This window comes from Emydura macquarii, unplaced genomic scaffold, assembly GCF_026122565.2.
Source record: "Emydura macquarii macquarii isolate MOO-44397 ecotype Brisbane River unplaced genomic scaffold, CSIRO-AGI_Emac_v2 contig_1146, whole genome shotgun sequence".
Classification (NCBI taxonomy): Eukaryota; Metazoa; Chordata; order Testudines; family Chelidae; genus Emydura; species Emydura macquarii.
Window position 1 is genome coordinate 18169203 of NW_027131283.1, and position 24758 is coordinate 18193960.

The window sequence follows — 24758 nt, forward strand, 5'->3', positions numbered from 1 at the left end:
GGATTACTTTCTAAGTGAAGCAGTAAGTGAAAGTATGTTTTTCACCACTGTCACTCTGCGTGCCCTGATACAGGCAATAGATGCTAATGATGACCAATTGCTGCAGGCTATCACGTTTCATCTGCAGTCAGTGGACCGCAGGTTCTGGTGCAGAGAAACCAGCACAGACTGGTGGGACCGCATTGTTATGCAGCTGTGGGATGATGATCAGTGGCTGCGAAACTTTCTTATGTGGAAGGCAACTTTCCTTGGACTGTGTTCACAGCTGTCACCATCCCTGAAGCGCGTGAACACTCACTTGAGACAAGCTATGACGGTGGAGAAGAGAGTCGCCATCGCTCTCTGGAAGCTGGCAACCCCTGACTGTTACCGCTGGGTTGGGAATCAATTTGGAGTTGGTAAATCTACAGTGGGAGCTGCTGTGATTCAAGTGTGCAGTGCCATCAATAGACTTTTGCTAAGAAGGCTTGTGACTTTGGGAAACGTGCAGGACATAGTGGAGGGGTTTGCTGCGATGGGGTTCCCAAACTGCGGTGGGGCCATTGATGGGACTCGCATCCCCATCTTGGCACCTACACACCTGGCAACGGAGTACATAAACCACAAGGGGTACTTTTCCATGGTCCTTCAGGGGCTTGTGGATCACAGGGGTCGTTTTACAGACATCTATGTGGGGTGGCCTGGGAAGGTGCATGATGCTCGTGTACTTTGTAACTTGGGGCTGTTCTCTAAGCTGCAGGCGGGCACTTTCTTCCCTGACCAAAAAAATGACATTGGGTGTGTGGAAATGCCCGTAGTGATCCTGGGGGATCCTGCTTACCCCTTGCTCCCTTAGCTAATGAAGCCCTACACCGGTCACCTTGACAGTGACAAGGAGTGTTTTAATAAGAGGTTGAGCAGCAGCAGAATGGTTGTAGAATGTGCCTTTGGGCATTTAAAAGGTAGATGGAGGAGTCTCCTCACTAGGCTGGATATGAGTGAGAAGTACCTCCCTTCTGTGATATCTGCTTGCTGTGTTCTTCATAATGTGTGTGAAGCTAAGGGGGAAAGGTTCCCCCAGGGTTGGGATGTGGAAGCAGAAAGACTGGCTGCCAATTATGAACAGCCAGGTGCCAGCAGTACATGTAGAGCTAATCGAGTAGCGATTAGCATTAGGGAAGCTTTGAAAACCAGGTTCTGCAATGAGATACAGGACTGATTTATTTTCATGTATGTTCTTTGGCTTGGATGTCCCCCCCACCCAACCCACCCCCCCTTTGATAGCTGTGCCCGGCTAATGGCACCAGAATCTGTAAGTTTGTTATTAAACACAATTTTGAAATACAGAAAAACTTTATTTCTTTACAGCCAAGTAATGGGAAGGGGGGAGGGAGGATTTCCTGCTCTATCTCCAGGGGTTGGGTGTGAGCTCGCTGGGGTGGAGGACAGCTGGGGCTGCATCCTGACGAGTTGAGCATGAGACCTTGTGGTTGCAGGAGAGGTGGAGGGCACCATAACAGTGGTTTCTGGAGCATTCTGGAGTGTCTGCAGCGGCATTGTGCCCTGCCTCCGATCCTGACGATCCACTAGGTGCCAGAGCATGTCCAACTGCTCCCTCAGGACTTTCAGAACCTCCTTCTAAGGTGCTGCGCACAATCGCCTGAGTTTCTCTATGACTGACTATGGCACTGTGGATATTCTGGCTCATGCTGTCTCCATGTTCGTTGCTCTGTCTCTGCTGATGTTGATACGCTCATGAGGTCAGAAAGCATATCTTCTCTGTTTTTTCTTTTTTTTCTCCTAATCAGACTTAGTCTGTCAGCTGCATTTCTTAAGGGTCGGTCCACTGCATAAATGTCTATAGAATGAAATAGAAAAAACAGGGTACACATATTTAGAATACTGAGTACAGCCATAGAAATGTAACAGTTAGAAAAAGGAGTCAATGGAACATAGTTTCAAAGTTGCATTCAAATCATCTTGCAACAAATGTACCATCACATCATTTGCTAGATACAATTTAAATATGTTGCCAATTACACAAAGTTGTTTATGAAACAATGTATCTCTCCTCTCCCCCTCCCCCCCCAAGCACTCATGGCTCCTAGGTGGGGAGAAGGAAAGGGAAGCTATGCAGTCCCATACCTGGCAGTTAAGAATTTGGAAACCAATGAACTAGCTAGTGGTGGTGTTGATGCAAATTACCTGCCTGAGGGTGGGGGGGTGGAGGGGGGAGGATCCTCCCATGGCTGTTTGCAAGAAGAATTCCTTTTGGGTGTGGCCAGCTGAAAGTGGGTAGGGCATGCCTGGGATGGCTGTGCATTGGAGCCACATGTGTAATGAGTCTCTTAGGGCTCAATGAAAAAATGTTTCTTTGGAGGGAGCCAGAGAGGGGGCCCAAAGCCTAGTCCCAGCAGGAGGGTAATGTAGAGGTAACAGAACATCCAATGGTGAAGTGTGTGTCACCATTGAACTAACTAAACCCTTACAACCGTTTGTAAAAAATTGTTTAACATTGTTAACTCCTCAGTGAACTTTGCAAAGAAAAAGCCTGGCAGCCCTCTGCCCTTCCCCCCCGCCTTGTGGCTCCGTGGTGGGGAGAAGGAAAGGGAAGGTTTGCAGTCCCATACCTGGCAGCCCCCTGCCCTTCCCCCCCAGCACTCATGGCTCCGTGGTGGGGGGAAGGAAAGGGAAGGTTTGCAGTCCCATACCTGGCAGCCCCCTGTCCTTCCCCCCCAGCACTCATGTCTCCGTGGTGGGGGGAAGGAAAGGGAAGCTATGCAATGCTAATAGGAAAGAAAACTCACCAGATGTGCCTTCCATGGGATCATTTGTGCTGTCCTGTGTGCTGGTGGACTGCTCGGGGGTCAAGAATAACTCCTGTGATTCTGGGAGAAGGGACACTCCGTTCTCATGCTCCCTGCTTTCCAAAATTTCATCCTCCAAGGATTCATCCTCATTGTTCATGGACTGAGAAGCTGCGGAGGTATCAATGCTCTGTGGGGGTATAGTGGTGGGATCGCCCCCAAGAATAGCATGCACCTCATCATAGAACCTGCGTGTTTTGGGAGAGGACCCAGAGCGCCTGTTTGCTTCCCTGGCTTTCTGATAAGACAGTCTCAGTTCCTTGATCTTGACTTTGTATTGATAAGCATCCCTTTGGTGCCCTTTCTCCAGCATGCCCTGGGATATCTTCCCATAAATGTCCAGATTCCTTTTGCTGGAGCGTAGCTGGGACAGGACTGTCTCCTCACCCCACAGCCCGATCAGGTCCAAAAGTTCTGGTCTGCTCCATGCTGGAGCACGTTTGGGCTTTCCTTTAGCCATGCTGAAAACAGTAGCCATGCTGAGAGGAATGGGAAAGCTCTCTCCATGCTGGCAAGGAAATGAACAATCAAATCTTCCCGGGGCTGCTTTGGGGGCGGGTACTGAAATGGGGCATGATGGGATACACTCCGGAGGCCAATTAATGCGCATTAAGTCGGATTGAGTTCACACTTGCACTACTGCGCAGTAGCTAATGCGCTTCAGGTGCTAATCCTCTTGGCAGAGGTGGTCTTATTGCTGCGCATATGCATTGCTCCTTAATATGCATTAACAACGTGCTAGTGTGGACGCAGTTATTATTAATGCGTATTAAGGGACTTTAATGCGCAGTAAGCCGCCAGTATAGACCAGGCCATTAAAGTGCACCAGGGAGCTTTTAGTGTGTGGCAGCAGGGTCCACAAAGACACTTAGTGCATAGCAGGCTAGTGTGGGGTAGATTTACATCACTAAACGGTCATGCAGAAAGCCCCAAGTTAACATTAGCCTTCTGGGAGCTTCAGTGTGTTGTGTGTTTGTCTATTTAGATTGTAAGCTCTTTGGCACAGAAATTGTCTTCCTGTCTGTCTTGTAAAGAACCAACCTCCCTGTTGACACTTTAACAAAACTTGTATTTTTGCCTTCTTATCCATTCTGGGAGTGGGTGGGTTTTCTTCTTTAGGCTGAAATTCGGAGCATACCCAGTCACTGTCCAAAGTGAAACATTTTTTTTTAAATAAGATTTAAAAAAAACAAACAAACAAGGCTTTTTAGTGCAACTTGTTTGTAACAGGTATTTCCATAAATATGCAGCTTTAATTATATTACTCATGTAATTATATTAAGTCACAATACTTCTAATTTTAAAAAAATCTGACATTTTCCGTATGTCCAATAGTTACTAAAAGAAGCAGTTTTTTTCTTTCTAAACAAAATATGGGTTGCTTCTTGCATCCCAACTTGTTTCAGAGTGGTAACATTTTTGTTACCATGGAAAACTTTCATAGTATTAATGCTGCCAAAGGTCCAGCCAGACAACCCTGATAAGATTTCTAAAAAATGCAAGATAAGACTCCGATTCTGCAAATGATTATACATGTGAGTAATTTTATGTAGGTGAATAGTCCCAACTTAATAAGACATAATAAGACTATTTAAAGTAACCGTTTGCAGGATTGGGGCCAGTGTATGATAAAGATGGAGTTTAGGAGTATATCTCTACAATACTGTTGTTGAAGTTCAATTCTTTAATATTAGTCCTAGTTTAGCTTGTCACTTTAATTCTGGTGCTGCTTAAATTTGTAAATTCCACAGTGCACTTGGCTCCTGAAATTTGAGTCTGGCCTAGGGAAGAAAAGCAGAATCTCTTATGTACTAGTGCAGAACACTGCCACTGCTATGGCCCTATTTTCTTCCTGGTTTTTAGAAATGGTAAGCAAATTTTCATTGAGACATATTTTCATGGAAAATTGGCTTTTTTCCAGAATGCATGTTTCCATATAAAATGTTAATTTCAAGCTGATAACTTTTTGGTATTTGAAAACCAAAAGAGGAACAGTTTTTTAGGTTTTTATATTTAAAAAAATCAGAAAAGTTCAGTGCATTCACTTCCAAAGTATTTTTACAGGAAATACTTATCATTTTCCTACCATCTCTATTTTTTAAAAAACCTATAAGCCATGTCTGTGCAGACACTTGAGGCTTGTCTACACAGGCCAATTTACTGGTAGGCCTATACCAGTATTGTTATACCAATATAGTTATACTTGTACAACTCCCCATCTGGATGCTCTTATTCCTGGGTGAACACATTTATTTGGTATGAGAGTATCCACAGAGGGAGTTATATCATGTACTATATATACTATCTCAGTGTTCCTCAACGATCGGTCCCTGGACCGGCACCGGTCCCTGAGATCTCCCTGACATATAGGAAGTCTGAGATCCCTGACACAGTACCGGAAGCCGGTCCCTGGTATCAAAAAGGTTGAGAAACACTGACTATCTAACTATGCTGGTAATTTTTCTGTGTTGACAACTTCTTACTCCTGTCTTCTGTAATTCTCCTGCTTTATGGTCTGTGATCCCTTATCTTAAAAGGGTTAGCTTATGCCTTATGCAGTGGTATTGATCCATATGTCTGTTCTGAAGCAGTTATCACTTTTGCCTATGAAATATCCATTGTCTGTCATTCACTGGTAAAAAGATGGAAAATTTTAGGAGTTTTTTTTTTTTTTTTCCTGAGCTGTCACCTGTATTTCTCCCTGTGTTCCTTTGAACTTTTCTGCATGCAAAAGAAGATTTCCAGTCCATTTTACAATTCCTTCTACCCTCTGGGTGATATTCTATTATTGAAAGAGATCCTTTTGTGAGGCTAATTAACTTCTAATGTTAACTGTCCCTGATAAAAGAGAAAAAACAATGAGAGTTCTGTGGCACTTTAAAGACTAACACATTTAATTTTTGTAGGCATGAGCTTTTGTGAGACTCAGCTCACTTCGTCAGATGCAGAGGTAGAATGATACAGTAAATAGGAAACATAGATATACAAGTGCATAGAGAACAATGGGGGAGGTGGATGAAAGCCGAGTACTTGAGGGCTAATGACAGTCATTGAGTGGAAGGTGAAGATGGGTGAGCAAAGCAATTACCTCTTGTAATGAGAGAGCCATTCCAAATCTCTGTTTAAACCCAGTTTGAATGTGTCAAGTTTGCAGATCATTTCTAACTCAGCAGTTTCTCTTTGAAGTCTGTTTTTGGAGTTGTTTTGGAGAAGTACAGCGACTTTCAGGTCAGTGACTGTGTGCCCTGGGAGATTAAAGTGTTCTCCCACTGGTTTATGGATGTTGTTATTTTTTATGTCTGATTTGTGTCCATTTATCCTTTTGCGTAGTGATAGTCCAGTTTGGCCAATGTACATTACAGAGGGGCATTGCTGGCATATGATGGCATATATAACATTAGTGGATGTACAGGTGAATGAGCCCCTTATGGTGTGATTGATGTGGTTAGGACCAGTGAAGTTGTCACTAGAGTTGATGTGTGGCAGAGCTGACAATGGGGTTTGTTGCAGGGATAGGTTCCTGGGTTGGACTTTTTGTAGGGTGTATGGTTGCTGCTGAGTATTTGCTTCAGGTTGGGGGGCTGTCTGTAAGCCAGGATGGGTCTGTCGCCCACTGCCTGAGTGAGAGATGGATCATCTGCTAGGATAAGTTGTAGATCTTTAATGATATGTTGGAGAGATTTTAGTTGGGGACTATAGGTGATGACCAGTGGGGTTTTGTTGTTTTCTTTGTTGGGTCTGTCCTGTAGTAGGTGACTTCTGGGTACCCGTCTGGCTCTGTCAATTTGTTCCTTTACTTCTCCAGGTGGTTATTGTAGTTTTAGGAATGTTTCATAGAGATCCTGTGGGTGTTTGTCTCTGTCTGAGGGATCGGAGCAAATCCGGTTGTATCTTAGGACTTGGCTGTAGACAATGGATCGTGTAATGTGTCCAGGGTGAAAGCTGGAGGCATGAAGATATGTATTGCGGTCAGTTGGTTTTCGATATAGGGTGGTATTAATGTGACCATCCTTTATTTTTATTGTAGTGTCCAGGAAATGGATTTCTTGTGTGGACTGATCCAGGCTGAGGTTGATAGTGGGATGGAAATTATTAAAATCCCGGTGAAAATCTTCGAGGGACTCTTTCCCGTGGGTCCAGATGATGAAAATGTCATCAATGTAGCGTAGGTAAAGAAGAGGTGTTAGGGGACGAGTTTTGAGGAAGCGTTCTAGGTCAGCCATAAAAATGTTGGCATACTGTGGGGCCATGCGGGTGCCCATAGCTGTGCCACTGACTTGGAGGTATAGATTGGCTCCAAATCTGAAGTAGTTGTGGGTCAGGACAAAGTCACAAAGTTCAGCTGTGAGGTGTGACATATGATCATCGGGGAAAGTGTTTTTGATGGCTTGTAGTCCGTCTTTATGTGGAATGTTGGTGTAGAGAGCTTCTACATCCATAGTGGCTAGGATGGTATTTTCTGGGAGATCACTGGTGGATTGTAGTTTTCTCAGGAAATCAGTAGTATCATGAAGATAGCTAGGAGTGCTGGTGGCATAGGGCCTGAGGAGAGAGTCCGTATAGCCTGACAGTCCTGGAATGAAACAGGGCTTGTATAATGGGCTTGTTGGGCTTTTCTCTTAACAATTACTTGGATGTATATTAAAAAAGAATTATTGATTAAACTCAGATTAAACCCTGTCTGTCACATTTACTTGTAACCCATTGCTGCATGTTTAAAATTAGATTACAAACTCTTCTGGGCAGGAACAGTCTTCTTAATAGGTGTTTGTACATGTGATGGCTGTCTGGATTAGGGGAACCATTTATGATATTATTTAACATCAATATTTCAAAATTACAATAATTCATATGGGATAGGCCATGTCAGGTACCATTAGAAAGGTTATAATTTGCTAAGTATGATGATATTGTTTATGTGTATGTGTCATATTTGTATTGGAAGTTATGGGTATGTTTGATATATCTGTATTGCAACTTATGCTTTGTTTCTGGGCGACATCCCAGACAGGATGGCAGCAGCAATAAGCCTGCTTAATGGCCCATTAAGGAAACTCAAACGTACAATGAACCCAGGGAAAGAACAGAGAGGCTACACCTTATGAGTCACCAGGTCTTGCCCAGGTGGTGACCATGGACTCCATCCTATTTCTTTAAATTTCCACAGGCAGCATGGCAAAGAGACATAAAAGACAGCTCAGCTTAACTAGCCTCCGTTTTGAGTCTCAATAGTAGTTCTTTCAAAAATAAATCAACAGGGATAGTTCTATTTTCAGAAATAAACTTTGCTAGTTATGCTAACATTGTAATCTGCAGCAATACCTAAAACAGTCCTCATGACTTTCTTACATATTTAATAAAACTGAGACTCCAATTACTTTTCTTAGAAAATCCATTTGATTTCTTTAAAGCAAGATCTGAGTTGTCTTTTTCTGTAGTGGGGGTTGTTTTTTTTTTCTCTGCCCTGGAGCAGTAAAATTGAACATGTTCTTGTTTCACTGCTGAACTGGAGCTTTAGCCAATAAATCCAAACTAGATTTAAAAAAAAAAAAAAAAAAAAAGCTGCACCACATCCATATTATCTTCAGTCTTCATCCTGCCTTCCTACCTCTTGATCAACTCATCTGCAACTGAAGCTGTGAAACAAAGGATTGAGACCCACCGATCCAGATACTGGATGTACACCAAAGGGACTACATAAACTTGCAAACTCCACAATTCTACTGAAAACCTGATATATATGGACTTTCAAATAGTTTTTTGTATCTGATTGCTTTAACACCATATAACACCTCTCACCTTGTTTGTTTCTTTTTATAATAAACCTTTAGTTTTAATTACTAAAGGATTGGCTGGTAGCATGGTATTTTGGGTAAGGTCCAAATTTATATTGATCCGGCAATGTGGCTGATCCTTTGGAGTCAAGAGAACTTTTTGGTAAAGAGCATAGAGTTGTAATAACTTTTCTTTACTGGACCTAGTGGCTGATTGGGAGCCAGAGACTGAAATGCAATAAAGGGGGCTGTGTAACTTCTTGTTTTTAGCTTCTTGATAACCAGTATGGGGAATCAGAAGCACTGTTTGTGGCTAGTTGGGGAGTCTAACTTCAGTGTTAGCCACCAGTTTGGGAGAATCTGCTCTTCTTTTGCAGCTTGCCCTGACCTTGGCATTTTCAGATGATCTATCCTAGGCATGGACGGGTCACAATACAGCACCTAGGATAATGGAATTCCAATGATGATCAAGGCTTCTAATCCCTATCAGAATACAAATAATACATCTACATTTCATGCATTTAGACATAGCATTTGGAACAATTTTGGCGGTATCTGGAAGACCGGCATTCAGACCTCCAGGCTTGTCCTCTTAATTAGTTTTATAGGTGCTAGTGCATTCCATGTTTATACTGACGTAATCAATATGTGAAATCTTTAGTACAAAGCCCTTTTGATCTGCATATCTTTGCACTCATCATTTTTCATAGGCATTATGATAGAAGTGGGTCTTAAATATTTGTTGGTGTTATGCTAAATAACAAATATGGCATTTTCCTGCCATATCCTTGGAAAACCTTATTAAATTGAGTTTATATATCTTTGGGGTCTATTATGTTAAATGCTAAGTTTATGTATTATTATGGACTGGGATTGCATGTAACCTATCGTGAAGGAGTGGGGAAAGAGATGTGATGTAAGGCCTGGAAGTTCAAATAATTATATTAAAAGAGTACCAGACAAAAATGGACTTTTGGAACAATAAGTGTTAAGTGAATTTCCTGAAAAATACCTTTAAAAAAAAAAAAAAAAAAAAAACGCTACTGCAAATTCCTCAGACTTTTAAAGCTACACCCTAAGGAAAGGGTCTTTGTCTGTTAATTACCTGTTACCAAAGACCAAAATCAGAGGCTTGAGCTGTATAAAGAAATAGCTGCTCTGCCTAGCCTGTGTTCTGGTTCTAAATCTAAGACAGTTATAAACTTGTAGCCATGGGGAAAACTTAGTTGTGGGTTTTAAAGAACTAACAGCTACCAGAGCCTGAGGTTGAAGTTGGGATAACCTCTGATAAGATTTTTAGCATGCATGTAGGTTCTTTTGTTGTTTTAATGTTTTCTCTGTAATGCTTTCACCTTAAAAATAAATGTGCTTGCTTATAAAGAGCTGTGTGGTAACTGATAACTGCAGGCATTACACTGGGCATAGCCTCTGGAAAGAAAGCAAAGTGCAGATGCTGGCCTTTTAGGCACACAGCAGATGTAATGGCTAAGACCTGGGTCTCCACACAGGAGATGTAATGATTAAGCAGCCAGGTACCTAAAGTGGGTGACCTTGGTGGACCATAATGGGGGAATGCTGGTGCAGTTCCCCTGAATTGTGACACTAGCATCTAGAGATTCCATCTAAGATCAGGGCTCCATTGTGGTAGGCACTGTATGCATAGACAGTATAAGGCAGTGCTTGCCTTGAAGATCTTACATACACTGAATAGATGAAGTAGACAAAAAGTGAGAGCAAGAAATTATTGTTATAATTTTACAAATGAGGAACTGGCACAGAGAGATTAAGTAACTTGAGCAAAGTTGTACAAGAAATCTTGGCAGGGCAAAAATGAATTCTGATCTCCTGAGTTCCAGTCCAGTGTCTCAACTACAAAAGCATCCTCACCTCCTCCTCCTCCTCCTCCCCTCCCCCCCCCCAATTCATAGCTCTCAAAGCTCTTTACCAAGGAGGGTAAATATCCTTAGCACTATTTTACAGATGTGGAAACTGAAGTCCAGAGGTGCAGTGACTTGCTCAAAGTCATAACTGAGGTATCCTGAATGCAGTGCTGTATCCATTGGATCATACTGCCTTTCTGGTGATGTTAATGGGTGACTGTTTGAAATCTGGAGCTGCTGTTTACGTAGATTTGGAAGGATCAGATTTTTATCCGTAAATGTTGATTTTATCATACACACAAAAACTGACAAAAAGATATTTCGATAGATGATGATCAGAATTTACAGATAGGCAAAGTAAGAACAATGCTGCTTGAGAATTTACTAGTGTTTGGTTTAAAGATATTTACTTTGTATATTTTGACATATGATGTTGACAATTTGTATTTTAATGGTTATAAAGCTTGAATTTTTTAAATCTCAATATCTACTGTTATTAAATAATTATTTTCTGTCATCCCTGTTTAAAGACGCCTCCCAATTCCTTGCAAGTGAGAAAATTTAAATGGATAAATATTTTTTAAAAAAAGTTTAAAACCCATCATTTTGTACAACTGTGAAAATTTAAATCAATAAAAATAGCAAAAAGCATAAAAATGAACATTATTATCCATCAAAATCATAAAAAATAAAAATTGAATTCTGTGAAGACGGTTTTTGTAGATCAGTAATTGATTTCCACTAAAGAGGAAGGAGTTTCTTGTATTGACCTATGCTGCTAATTTTTTATCTTATATAGTTAATGTATTTTATCATTTTAATAGCTAATTGAGTTTGTTTAATTTAATTAGAATAAGGTTTGTTTTGAAAATTGAAAGAGCTCTATTATTAGTGCTGTTTCAGTGCTAGCTGAACATGTTCATTATTTTAAATACACGAAGAAATAATGTGCCAGCCCCTAAATTTGTCTTGATTCAGTTTAAGCCTGGGGATACCAAGCTCCTTGGCTTTTCTATTTCTGCTGCAGGATGTTTATCAGCATGGGCACTTGTTGCCTGTTCAGAGAGCTGTTTTCATGTAGGGTGTCTGATAGGTGGATTTATAAAGACGCTTCACTCAAGATGAATTGTTTGCACCATTTTTTATATGAAAGGAAAGATTGCTGGCTGCGCAAAGAAAGTCTGGAGCAAGGCGTGATGCTCTGGCAAAGCATCTGACTTCCCTTCGCTTTGCAAGCAGCTGTAATTTATTTAGCCTGAAATCACTTATTCATCAGGTTACGTCAGATCGGATGAGATGGTAGCTGTACCCAGAGGTGACTGAGCTGCTGTGGTGCTCAGCTGAATGAACAGGAGATGTTGATGCGCTGGGCGGGCTAGAGTGGAAAGTATCTGTCTAGTGCAGGGGTGGGGAACCTTTTTTCTGCCAAGGGCCTGATGGTGGTACGTGGAAGACGGCTGAGTGTCTGCTGCCGAATTCCCCCCCACCGCCGAAAAGGGGCAAACGGCGGCAGGGTTTCGGCGGCGGGCACTGCCCCCCCCCACGGAACCCAGGCACCGCCGTGAAACTGCGCCGCCGCCGAATTCCCCCCCCCCCGCCGCCGAATTCCCGCTGAATTCCCCCCCGCCGCCAGGGCCAGACCAAATGATTTCGTGGGCCTTATATGGCCCGCGGGCCGGACGTTCCCCACCCCTGGTCTAGTGGCATCTAATGTAGGCTTCTAATAGAACAGTCCTATGCAATTTATTAGGGTAGTGTAAAGTTTATGGGGCACTCCTGTTAGAGAAGAGAATTAACATTAAGGTTGTGGTGAGGTGAGATTAATATAGTTAAGATGAGTATTTTTTTAATTATATTGTTGTGAGGTGATAAAACATAATGAAGCTGAGTATTCTCCTAGTTATATTAATCTCATCTCTCCACAATAGGCATGTGGGGGCACAAACAGATAAAAACCTTTTTAAGGTGATTTAAAATGCCTCTTGGCTTAATTTAAAAACAAACAAAAAACAACCACTCTGCATATTAGGTATGTAAATTTTGTTTAAAAAAGGTAACCATTTAAACTATTAAAATTGTATTGCTTAACCCATTTAACAGGATATACATTTGTGTCCCCCCATGCACACACTCCGCCCCCTCCCCTCAGCCTCCAGGTAGTGCCCCTAGCCCGACTCTGCAGGGGACCCCCGTCTCAGACCTGTGGTCCCTGGTGTTCTGCAGTGGGGCGCTCCACAGTGCCTGCACCAGGGCCTCGGCTTCCCCGGTCACCAGCAGCAGCATGGCCACCTCCTCCATGGCCCGATGCCATCACCATGGAGACGGGAGCCCGTGTTGCTGGTTAACCGATAGCTATTAGTCTTAACGGTAAGACAAATACTTATTGGTTAACAGTTTAACTGTTTAATATTTTATATCCCTACTGCATATATGCATGTTGCTGGATTTCCAGTGATCCCATCTGTGGAGCGTAATGTGCATGTGCACAGGATGTTATGCTGATTGTATGCCAGTTGCCAAGGAAACTTTTACAGGATGCACATTGTGGAACTGTTCCCAGTGGCAAAAAGAGGTCAGTTAAAGGTGAAATGAAGAGGTAAGGTTTGTATAATATATTGAGAGCTGCGTTAAAATTGTAAGCTGACACTCTAAATGTCAGGGTTTTTTCCTGGTTCTGCTTGTGGGCAAGAGGATCTGCAGGGACAAGTGCCATCTGGGCCTAGTAGCACTCTGTCTGCAGACAGCCTATAGTAAGTTGGGGTGCATCGTGCCTCTTTGTTTTAGGGAGTAACTTGCTTTATCTCTCTCTGATTTTGGTACTGTGTTGTTGTTGTTCTAGATTCTAATAATAAATGTAGTATTACATTACAACCTTCCAGCCAGAGTATTTAAAGTTTTTTTCCCCAACTTTGCTGTGTGTATGCTGGAGAACATAATAGTTTTTGCCTGTTTTTTCTTTCCATGTTTGTTTGAGGACTTAAGGGGGGTTGTTTCTGCTTTTATTGTGTGTGTGTGTGTGTGTGTCTGTGTGTGTGTGTGTGTGTGTGTCTGTGTCTGTCTGTTGGTGTCTGTTGGTGTCTGTCCAGTCTTAACTCTTTGTTTTGAAGGTTTTCCTTGGAGGTTCCCAAGATGTGGACTGAGAGCTCACTCAGCCTGTAACTGAAGGGGCAGAATGTCAAACTGTTAGCAGAAAAGAGCTTTGCTTCCAGTTGATTGTTACACATTTGAGTTAAAAGAGCTGTTTTAAACAGTATAAATGGAAAATTCTTTTCACAATCAGATTTCCATTTTTTGGTCTGTGATGTCGTATTCCAGTCATAAAATCTTCTAGAGAAAACGGGAGAGAGAAGACAATTTCTAGTGTCATAAGCAAACAAAGAAAAAACACCTCTTTTTAGGGTGGAGATGGGTGGAATTCAGGCCAACTTTATACATCATAAAGAATCAGGAAAAAAAGTGGGAAAGAACTATTGCAATATGTTTTCCTTTTATAGGGAGTCTGAAACAGACTTGGCTCAAAATGTAAGGAGTGGATCAGTTCACCTGGAGAGTGGATTGCAAGTGGAGTGCTGAATTATAGAGACACTGTCAGCTTGAATTTTTTTAAAACATGGACTAATTTGAAATTTTCTACTTTCTGATAGAGCGTCCTTTAAGTAGTAAGAACATAGTCTTGACATTTTTAAACATTGTAAGGATTTTTCTACTCCCCTGTTGCTGTTTATAAGGTTCCCCCCCCCCCCCCCCCCCCCCCCCCCCCCCAAGCAAATTAATCATAGCCAGCTTATCCTGGAATCAATGGGCATCTTTCCCTTATTTTAGTGGGAATTTATCTCCTAGTTCTCCCACCCCACCAAAATTGGTGGCAATGGCAAATCAATGGAGACTAGATACTTTTGGTTTGAAAGTCATAAAGTTATGCATTTAGATAGACGTGGGAAATAGAATATCAGTTGTTACTCAGATACCACAGTGAGGGAGCACTACACAGATGCCTGTGAGTAAATAAATAGTAAATAAAGTAAATAAAATAGTTGTGTTGCCTGTCAGACCTGCATTATATGAAGTATTTTTCTTGGTGCTTAAAGACAAAGACAGTTGTGAAAGACACTCATCTGAATGATGAGAGTCCTATTGCCTTGGAAATAGATAGCTAAAACTCTTTTTTTCTGCTGAGTGGCATGTTTTCTCTTCTCCCAGCTTGCCCAATGAAACATGATAGGATATCCATTAGGGTGATGTGGCAAATTAAGTATCTTCTGTAATAGCAGTTTATTCATTCACCAGAAGGGTAATGTACTACTGTGTCCAAAGTCTATTGTTTAACCACAGAAACTTGCTATACAGTGTTCATACTCAATTTATTTTAAGAATAGCATGCTGGATTGGATTCTGGAGGTCAGATCCATCCCCAAGTTTTGTTTTTTCACCAAAAGTAAATAAAATAAATAAATAAAAGCTTCTGCAAAACTGGAAACAGTAGAAGTTTTTCTATGACATTTAGTTAACAAAAAACGTTTCCTTTGGAATTAATCTTCCCCTGCAGTGGTTGCTCTGAAGGATATGGGAGTGACCTGTAATATTTAATGAATATTATACGTTCCATCTTACTGATTTTTTTCTTGTGGTGTTTGCTGTCTGATCACAAGGGGTTAATTTAAGCTGGAGTAAGTGACTACCCAAGAAAATGGACAATAGCTTCAGATAGCTCCCCATTTACCGATACTTAAAGGATAATGCAGGTGTCATTACCTCTAAGTATGCTGAGCTCAAACATCTGCTTTGGCAGGGTGGGTGGGATCTCAGGCTGTATCCACAGAGGGGATCCAAGCAGGAAAAACTGGAACAAAGAACTTTTTGGATAGATAAAAAGATAGTCCCTGAAGGACCCAGGGGTGCAGGAGAGGAGTAGGCAGGGAACTAATCCCCAGTCCCCAGAGGCTGGGTTGTCTGGCATAAACTAGACTCACCGTAAGGCTTTGTCTACACTAGTAGCACTTTTGTCAGTAAAACTTTTGTCAGCCAGGGGTATGAAAAAAACACACCCCTGACCTGTCAGTGAATCTTACTCGAAGCGCTGGCGTGGGCAGTGCTATGTTGGCAGGAGATGCTGTCCTGCTGAAATAGCTGCTGCTGCTGCTTGTTGTGGGTGGTTTAATTATGCTGGTGGGAGAGCTCTCTCCTGTCGGTGGAGAGCAGCTACGCTAGAGACCTTGCAGCGGCACAGCTGTGCTGTTGTAAGGTCTGTAGGGTAAACATAACCTCAGTCTTTAGGTAAGATAGATGTGCATAGACCTTTTATTGTGTTATACACCCTGTTCTCTGATTATGCCTTGTTACTCCTGATGAGATTAAATTATACTTTTGTTTTGGAAAGGCTGTGTTAGGTCACTGTGTTCGCCACAGCTCCCAGAGGGTGCAACCAGATAGCCGAACCTAGTCAGACCTGCTGAGCAGTCACAATTAGTACACAGGGAGCAGTGTCTCGGGACACAGCCTAAGAGTAGGAGAATTGTTGGATTCCACCCTGAGTGAGGTGACGGCTCAGGGCTACTCACCTGAATGCATGCCCTCAAATGGTATGTCTACACAGCAGCCCATGCCAGCCAAATTGGACTTGCGGGGCTCAGGGTGCAAGACTGTTTCATTGCTGTGTAGCCTTCTGGGCTTAGCCTGGAGCCTGGGCTCTAGGACCTTGTGAGGTGCAAGGGTCCCCCGAGCCCAGAAATCTACACAACAATGAAACAGCCCTCTACCGTGAGCCCAAGTTGGGGGGCACGAGCCAGCCACGGGTGTCTCGTTGCTGTGTAGACATACTCAAAGGGATTAGAGAGGGGTCAGAGGTGCAGCTAGCCCTGTAACAGTGACAGTTGCAACCATACGCTGGCTGCTGCATTGTGCTAGTGCATAATAATAATCCATAGTGTCGTGGAAGAAAGATCACGCAGCTTCTCTTTTAGGGTTAGATCGAGTAGAGCTTTATTTGTGTCACACACACAAATGGCTATAGCTATAGGGAAGCCCAGGCAGCAGGACTCTGTGCTGATCACTGGCACTTCGCCTTGCTACCAGATACAAAGGACTTATATAGATTTGATTTAGATTCATTTACATATAGATCGTATAGTGGAGTTTGATTAACAGGTTATTGCCCATAATTAAGGTGATTACAGAACACCATGGGGGTGCTCCAGGTGCTAGCCTGTACAGACACTTACTAACTTATCTGACAGGAGATGTCTGTGTTTGACTTCAAAGGTGAGTAAGTTCTGCAACATAGACTAATGAATTTGCATGTGGATGGTAGGGCTAAGACATTCCACTTGAACTTAGTCTGAAACTGTGATAGAAATGCTAAGTTAGTCTGTCAGTGAGTTTCAGACTAAGGTATTTTGTCAGTGATATTTTTCTGATTCCACAATAGCACTTATATAGCACTTTTCATTGGCCAGGCTGAGAGAAATGCAAATAGTAAAGAAAATCAAAGAGTAAAAAGAAAGTGAGATTTTTAATAATCTGGTTTTATAACGTTAGGTGGTGTTGATAGCACGGGTAAGAGGATTTGTTTTCGTTTTTTAAAATCTTGGCCTGTATATTTAACAAAGTGACTGATGATTTGTGATGCCTCAGTTTTTGGCTGGCAAGCTTGAGGCACTGTAAAGAGTCCTGCTTTTCAACACTTTGTGAAAATCAAGCCCCCTCTAAGGTCTCTCACGTTGGGAATTCAAAATGTGACTCACCCCAAATCACTGCCCTCTGCCCAGATTTGAGGGTGGTCTGAAGGCGCTACACTTCGCTGATGAGGCTGCCGCAAATTGGCGTGGCAAGCTCCGCATTCAGTAAGAAGACTAGTCTCTTCTGGAAATGTTGGCTATTTTTTTTATCTTATGGTGTCTCTCTTACACTATCCCATTTCCAAAGGAAGTTATGTGCCAGACTGGTACGAATCATGCACTTGCCCATTTAGTGGAAGCTGTAGTGTAGCAGTGTTCAGGACGCAGGGTGAGATGTAGTGGTAAAAAACACATCAACCCTGTTTTGATGCTACTGCTTTCGCCATTGCTACCACCAATAGAACAGACCTGATAATCTTTGGTTTATGTCTTTTTCTTTTTATTAACTGCAGTTTATCTAGATAAGGACACAAGAATATTTTAAGAAAACCTATTAATTGGAGGAAGCTGTTTATAGTGTCCTTTATGTAAAACTGTGCCTGAGGATCAGTGTACATGTTGAGTTGTTTTTTTAAAGTTGGTTAGTAGGTGTACATGAGGAATTTTCTGTAATTTTCCATTACAATTTTATTAGTTTTGAGACTGCACATGTATAGTTCAAAACTTGCTTATCTGGCTTATGATAAAAATAAACAATCTGAATCTGAAAATCAAGGCTCAGGTGGGTTTGATTGTAGATGGGCCATTAGTAGGCTATTACCAGTTTTACTTTTTACTGAATCAGATGATTCAGGTTTCCATAAAAATGATGCAATCTTACAGACACAGATAAAGGTCATTTCCTCCTCCAGAGCAAAGAATGCAAGTCACTAAGAGTCTGGAGCCAAGCTCAACCATGATGTAAGAGGTTGCAATTTCAGCATAGACAGTAGCTTTGCCCAAGTTTACCCGAGAACTGAGTATAGCCATATGTTTGCAATCTGGTCATAGTGTACTGTTGCTGTTGCATCAGATTTAGATCAGGACTATAGTTATTTTTGGCTAACGTTATTTTCCAGTGTGGTGTTTTGTTTTTTTTTGGGTATATACAAAACGTTTTTCCTTCTGTCACCATATGTATGTAGTTTAGTTCTAAACTACTGTTATACACCCCTGTGGATTGTATTGAATTTGTTTTGGTACATAATTAGGTCTCAGTCCTGCAATGAGCTCCACACAGGCAGACCCTTGTGTCTATGTGGAACCGCATGAGTAAATGAGTATAATTTAATTTAATGATGCTCCATGCAGGCTCAGGGACTGCCCTTCTAGAGCTCATTGCAGGGTGTGGATCTTACCCTGTAGTGTATTTTAGAATAAACTTAAGAATCACATCTTATTTTAGCTTTTCTTCACCTTGTGTTTGATGTTAAGACCTTGTCTACACAAGAGCTTTCACTTAAACAGGTGTAAACCCCTATGCAAGTGCTTCTGTATCTGTTTAAAGTGGCTTATTTTGCTTTATTAATAATAATAATAATGCCTTGCTCTTACATACTCTTCTCATCAGTAGATCTCGAAGCACTTTCCAAAGGAAGTCAGTATCATTATCCCTGTGCTACAGAGGGCGACACTGAGGCACAGAGTAGTAAAGTGACTTGTCCAAGGGAAGCCAGTGGCAGAGCCAGGAATAGAACAACTCTAGCATGCCAATTGAGTTCTCTATCCACTAGGCCATGCCTCCTTCAGTTTACTTTAAATCTGTTTCTAATCTGTTTAAGATAAACTAAATTAAGACTGGTTTAAATTGAAATTTAGTGTTCATGCAGCCTTTTGCACTGGGTTAAATAAATCGGTCTAAAACTGCTCCTTAAGTTAAAACTGTACATCTCTGTTTGTAAGCAAGTCTAACTATACAGAGAAGGAATTAAGCAGCCAGCATGTCTCACTTTAAAAAAAAGGCTGTTGTGTTGTTAGAGGGATTGGGGAGGCGGCTGGCCTCAGCTGTGAGCACTGTTGTCAGACATCATAGCGGTTATGTGATACATACATACATCATAGGGGCTGTGATACATTTTCATTCTAAAGAGACACTTAACAAATTCCCTTTGTACAGTGGGCTTTTGAGTCTTAAAGTACATCTGTGACAACGTGTTTAAGATACTTAAACACAAATTCCATTATGTATGCTTTGTAACACAAGCTTCTAGTTCAGTTTTGTGTTAATAGCCACTTGAGATGAGATGGATTGAAAAAAAAATCTATATCATGCTGGATATTTTTCCCCATAAAGTGAAGAAAACCTTCAGGTTTTGTGGAGCTCAGACAGAAATCTGTATATTTTATATAGTAGTTGAGGTGAAGACTGTTGTAAAAAGTTATTCAAGGATAGAAGTGGATTTTGTTCACATGAAATAACCTCCTTGATTTTGTAAATAAGGCTTACAAGTAAACAAAATTTATAAACATGCAATATAATAGAGACAGGAGATGTTTAAAAGCTGAATTAAGACTGTGTCCGGAGATGTTTGTGCTAAACATAAATATGTGGACCAAGATTTTCAAAAGCGACTAGTGATTGTGGGTGCTGCAATTTTTAGGTGCCTAGCTTGAGACACATGATTTGGTCTGGTTATCAGAAAGTGCTGAGCGCCCATCTTCTCAAAATCAGACCCCTTTAAGGTGTCTCAAGCAAAAATGGAGGCATCTGAAATCACTAATCACTTTTGTAAATCTTGGCCCACAGCCTGGATTTTCTTACTAAAATCTCTAAGCAAGGAAACATATTTTAACATTATAAATTTGAAAAATGCATCCCAAATGTATTGGTATATTACAAATATATCTGATGGAAGCACACCTCTTTTGCAATCCTTATATGTTGTATTTTCCCTTCCCATTTTATTCCATTTGTGTAAGTTCATGCAACAGTTTCATAACTGTAATGGATCCTTAATAGCTGTAGTTTTATGGCTGTCTTCTCTCAATGCATATACATAATGATGGTTAGCAGCAGCAATGAACAACATATAGTATCTCCCTTAGCATTCCTGTAACTGAAAAGCTATTAATGCACTAGAGGGAAGGATCATTGAGGTTAGTTGTTTTTTCTGTTCGTACAATTTGTGTCAATGATTTATAAACCAGTGGTAATAGAGGGTTGTTGTAAGGATTACATTACCATTGATAATCTTGGTCATGATCTCTCAATTAACTGTGGCCCTGTTCTTACTGAAATTGAGTGACAAAGATGGCGACTGGAACAGTTAGTTGTGACACCTGCCACATATCTCTTACTTTGGGTATCTTAAGGCATTTGGGGGGGGAGGGGGAATCTCTCATGATAAAATATTTTGTAGAGAGTTACAGGCAGGGCACTAAGATTTCTATTGTAGAAATTGTGACAGCATGAGAACAGGCCTGTAAGAACAGTCCTGACAGAAATGTAGCGATGTTGCTTAATGCAACACTTGAAGGCATTCCAAAACTATGGGCCTGTGTACGCTACAGCCCTAGGTCAACCTATGTTAGGTCGACTTGCAGCCACTACAGTGATTACTTTGGTGGCTGATGTTCACGCTACCTTCTTGCTGTTGGTGGTGCGCATCCTCACCAGGAGCCCAGCTGCCTCCCTGTTACCTGGGGTTTCTCAGAACACAAAGCAGTGGTAACGTAACTGTTTCACTCCCGGTGGTGTCAGGAATAAATCGATGGGAACACAATACTTCCATCTGATAAATGATACAGACAAGTGCTTTTATCTAAAACTATTATTTACGAGATTTTAAGCACACGCGCACAGTAGGTTTAGGACATCCCAGATATAGTTACCCACGGTCCTGAGATGGTTTTGAGTGATCACCAGTCAAGCTTCCAGAGGTCATCTTTCCATCCAACTGATGGGGAGTTTACATGTCAGCTCCTTGCCCAAAGAAAAGCTCCCTCAGATTGCTCCAAGGTAATTTACTTTTACCTAATCTTTTATAGCTAACTCTAACAAGCACATAACTTATAGTGACTCCTAGTGGGTCAGCATAATAACCTGTCACCAGTTCTCCTAATTTCAGCGAAACTACTCATTATCTCAAAACATTTCTGGTATTTCTAGTCATAACAACAATATGTCACGGGCACTTAAAACCAAGGTCACTATTCACTCACTCTCTTCCATAACTTTCTGTCCTGTCCTCGCATTCTGATTAGCAAACTGCAAGCATGCAACTGTCTGACCTTGCCTCACAAAGCTCTAAGATTATTCCTCGCTGTGTGGTATTTGGTTTTCAGCTGACAGTGGTTGAACATGACAATACTGCAATCAGCAATTTTGTAAGTTCTGGGGTACACACTGGAATGTCCAATTCTGGGGTAACACCCCCCCCCTCCTCAGCTTCCTGTTCCCAGCTTTTGCTGCGCAAGGAGCCTCCAGGCAGCAGCTCAGTGGGAGCGGGGAGCCAGGTGGGTGCACCCCAGCTGGGAGTCGGGTGCCAGGGGCAGCCGGGCTCTAGCTACCTGGCTTTCTTTCCAGGATGGAGCCGTGAAATTGACAAGACAGCCAACGTCGATGTAAGTAACTTGTCACCCAAACCACACTGACATAAGCCCTGCGCCTTTCGTGGAGGTGGAGTTATGTCAGTGTAGCAGGGCACTTACCTTGGTGGGAAAAGACTACAGTGTGTACACTGACATAATTAGGTTGATGTGAGCTGCCTATGTCAGCCTAACTGTGTAGTGTAGACAAGGCCTTAGGTGGCGAGGGTGGCATAACAACTTTTGTAGAACAGAATGAGTAGCTGCTGACAAATAACCTTGAACAAAATGGAAATAAATGACAAGTTTATATCAAAACAAGCTAGCTCATAAAGCAGAGGCAGTGAAATTGTAACTTTAGCTGTTGTATGATGATACATTTAGATCTGGAATAGTTTTGATTTTATACCATGTCTCATTTTGAAAACATTACTCCATGTTTTGTTTCCCCCCCACAACTTAGATAAAGCTATGTGTAGAAAAGAGCTGTTTTGTGTAGAGACAGAGAATGTCAATGAGAACTTTATTTTCTTACATGAATTTTTTATTTAAAGTTCTAGAGAAAATGCCCTCAAAACAATATGGTTATTCATTGGCAAATATATCGTAAGATCACATCAGCTTATTTACCAAGCTGTTGATGTAACTGAGAAGTGGTTTGTGTATTTGTGGGGGTGTGCGTGTGTGTGAGAATTAGTCACCATATAATACATTCGTTTGCAGAAACAAGATTGGTGAAGTCAGTTAATCTGTTCACAGTAAGAGACCACATATCACTGTCTCCTTTTAAAATTTTTATTTTTTTTATTCCTAGGTTGAAAAAGAAAAAGCAAGCCAAACAAAACACTGAGACAGCCGCTGCTAATTCTCGTGGAACCGCTGCTTCCAGGACTCAGGTTGGGAAAGATGATGGCAGTAAGGTTATTTTGGAGCAAATCAGTTCTGAAGACAGCTGCAAACTTGCTGAGGAAAAGGAGGAGTGTTTCACCGAAGAGGAGAAGAAAAAGAAAAAATATAATCAGCTAAAAGATATCAGGCGCACAGAGCTGAAAAGATACTATAATACTGGTAAGTTATATTAGCACTGTAGTATTTTGACACGGTATTGTTTTGGTAGTTTTTAATATATTTTTCTTATGTAATTGACTTAGGCATGCCTTAAAGGGATAGTCAACTTGAAATCTTGTAAAATCTAAAAATTAGTTAAAATAGTTCCAGGTATTACACCTGACCCTGGCTATGTCTATTTTAGGAGCTAGGGGTGTGATTCCCCTGCTCACTTACAGATACTCATGTAGCTCCCATTGAACCAGCACAGTAGAAATAGCAGGGTAGCCACAGGAGCACAGGTAGTGGCAGTGGAGACGTGGCTGAGCCGTGCTGAGTATCTACCCACCAGTTTCAGGTGGGTTTGCACTCAGCATGGCTCAATCAGGTCGCTGCTGCTGCTGCTAGTGCTTCTATTTGAGAGTCAGCTGAAAGCTCCTCCCCCAGTCTGAGGGGAAGAGCCACTGAACCTGGGCTCAATTAATTATGGGGGACAACAAATGAAAAAACAGGGATGGGCGTGAGGGTCAAAGGGCTAAATGGAGGGAACGTGCTGGGGATACCGAACCGAGAACCCCGGACAGTGCCCACTGCTCCTTGAAGGTAGCCAAGGAGTCAGCAGACACCGCCCAGAGGAACTCTGCCCAGATGTGTGCACAGACAGAGGAACGGAAATAGGCCCCACAGTCGCAGAGCACCCCCCCAGCCAACCTCCTCTCCCTGGTGTTGTAGATGGCCACTTTGGCCAGGGCCAGGAGGAGGTTGACGAGGAGGTCCCTACACTGCTATGTATGCTTGTGCTAGCTCAATGAGAGCTGTCATGAGTGTGTGCACGTGAGCAGGGTAACCACAGCCCTAGCTCATAGAGTAGATGTAGCCTAAGTCCCTTTTGCCAACTTTTGAGGTGCTTCGATCACAGGTTTCTCTTTTCTTTTCCCTGTTGCTTTGTGAAATGCTCATGCAAACAGGGGGAAACTGACTGTAAGCAAAGTACCGTCAGTATCACAAAGTAAACAAATGAAAATACAGAAATAATTTTCTTCCTTTTCAGTTGCGGAAATCTTGAGTGGTGGTTGTAACTATAATAGGCTTAAATGTTTTTAGACAAATGTGGTTTGTATTTTTTAAACTGATGGTGTGTTTTCTGTTTGTTTTTTTGCATATTGACAACTGAATGACAACGTAGCAATCTAGGAGTGTGTTGTTTTTAAATTTGTCATGTTCTATTTGCAGTGCAATGAAATAAGTATTAAAAACAATCCACCCACAGTCTAGAGAAGATATGGCATTGAGGCCTCGACAAATGATCAAACAATAATTTGTCTGATCTCACAATCACTTATTAATTTTACACATGTAAATAGTCCTATTGAAATAAAGTTTAGTTGGGCCCAAATTAAGCTTGTGCCTATATGTAGGGTCCAGTCTGTTAGTCTGGATTACATTTTGTTAGATTCCCAACATCTAGGGTAACCATATTTCCCTAAGCTGAAAATTGGACATTGGGTAACTGGCAATGCCAGGCCTGGGGTTGCTGCTTACCTGAGCTCCACTGTGCAGGGCTGCCCCAAACCTCCTGGTGCCGCCACTTGCCCAAGCTGATGTCATAGACATGACAGCTTGCTTTTTTTTTTCTCCCCCAAAACTGGGCATTTGTCCCATTTGCTCTTGTCCAGACAGTCCTCTGCGCCTCCCTAGGGCAAGAGCAAATGAGACAAATGCCCAGGGTTTTTTTTGTTTTTGTTTCTTTTTTTAAAACAAAAGTCGTGATGTCTGGGCCAGAGCTTTAAAAGGGGACTGTCCCGGCCAACACAGGATGTATGGTCACTCTACCTAAATCATTTAAAAGACAAAGTGGTGTAATCTTTTATTGGACCAACTTCTGTTGGTGACAGAGACAAGCTTTCGAGCTACACAGCTCTTCTTCAGGTCAGGGAAATGTACTAGGAGTGGCACAGTTAAATAAAAGATTGAACAGATAGAATATGTGCCAATGACTTATGCTAAACTAAGAGACTATTTAAGGTGAAG

General features: G+C 41.8%; 1 protein-coding gene across 1 annotated transcript in view; it reads left to right on the plus strand.

The window, feature by feature from the left end:
- Nucleotides 1-24758, plus strand: part of NCOA7 (nuclear receptor coactivator 7) — a 154153-nt gene that overhangs the window by 48898 nt on the left and 80497 nt on the right. Inside the window, exon 3 of the mRNA XM_067546708.1 lies at nt 22495-22748. Coding sequence (XP_067402809.1) covers nt 22495-22748 — 254 coding nt within the window. The remainder of the gene's footprint in view (nt 1-22494; nt 22749-24758) is intronic.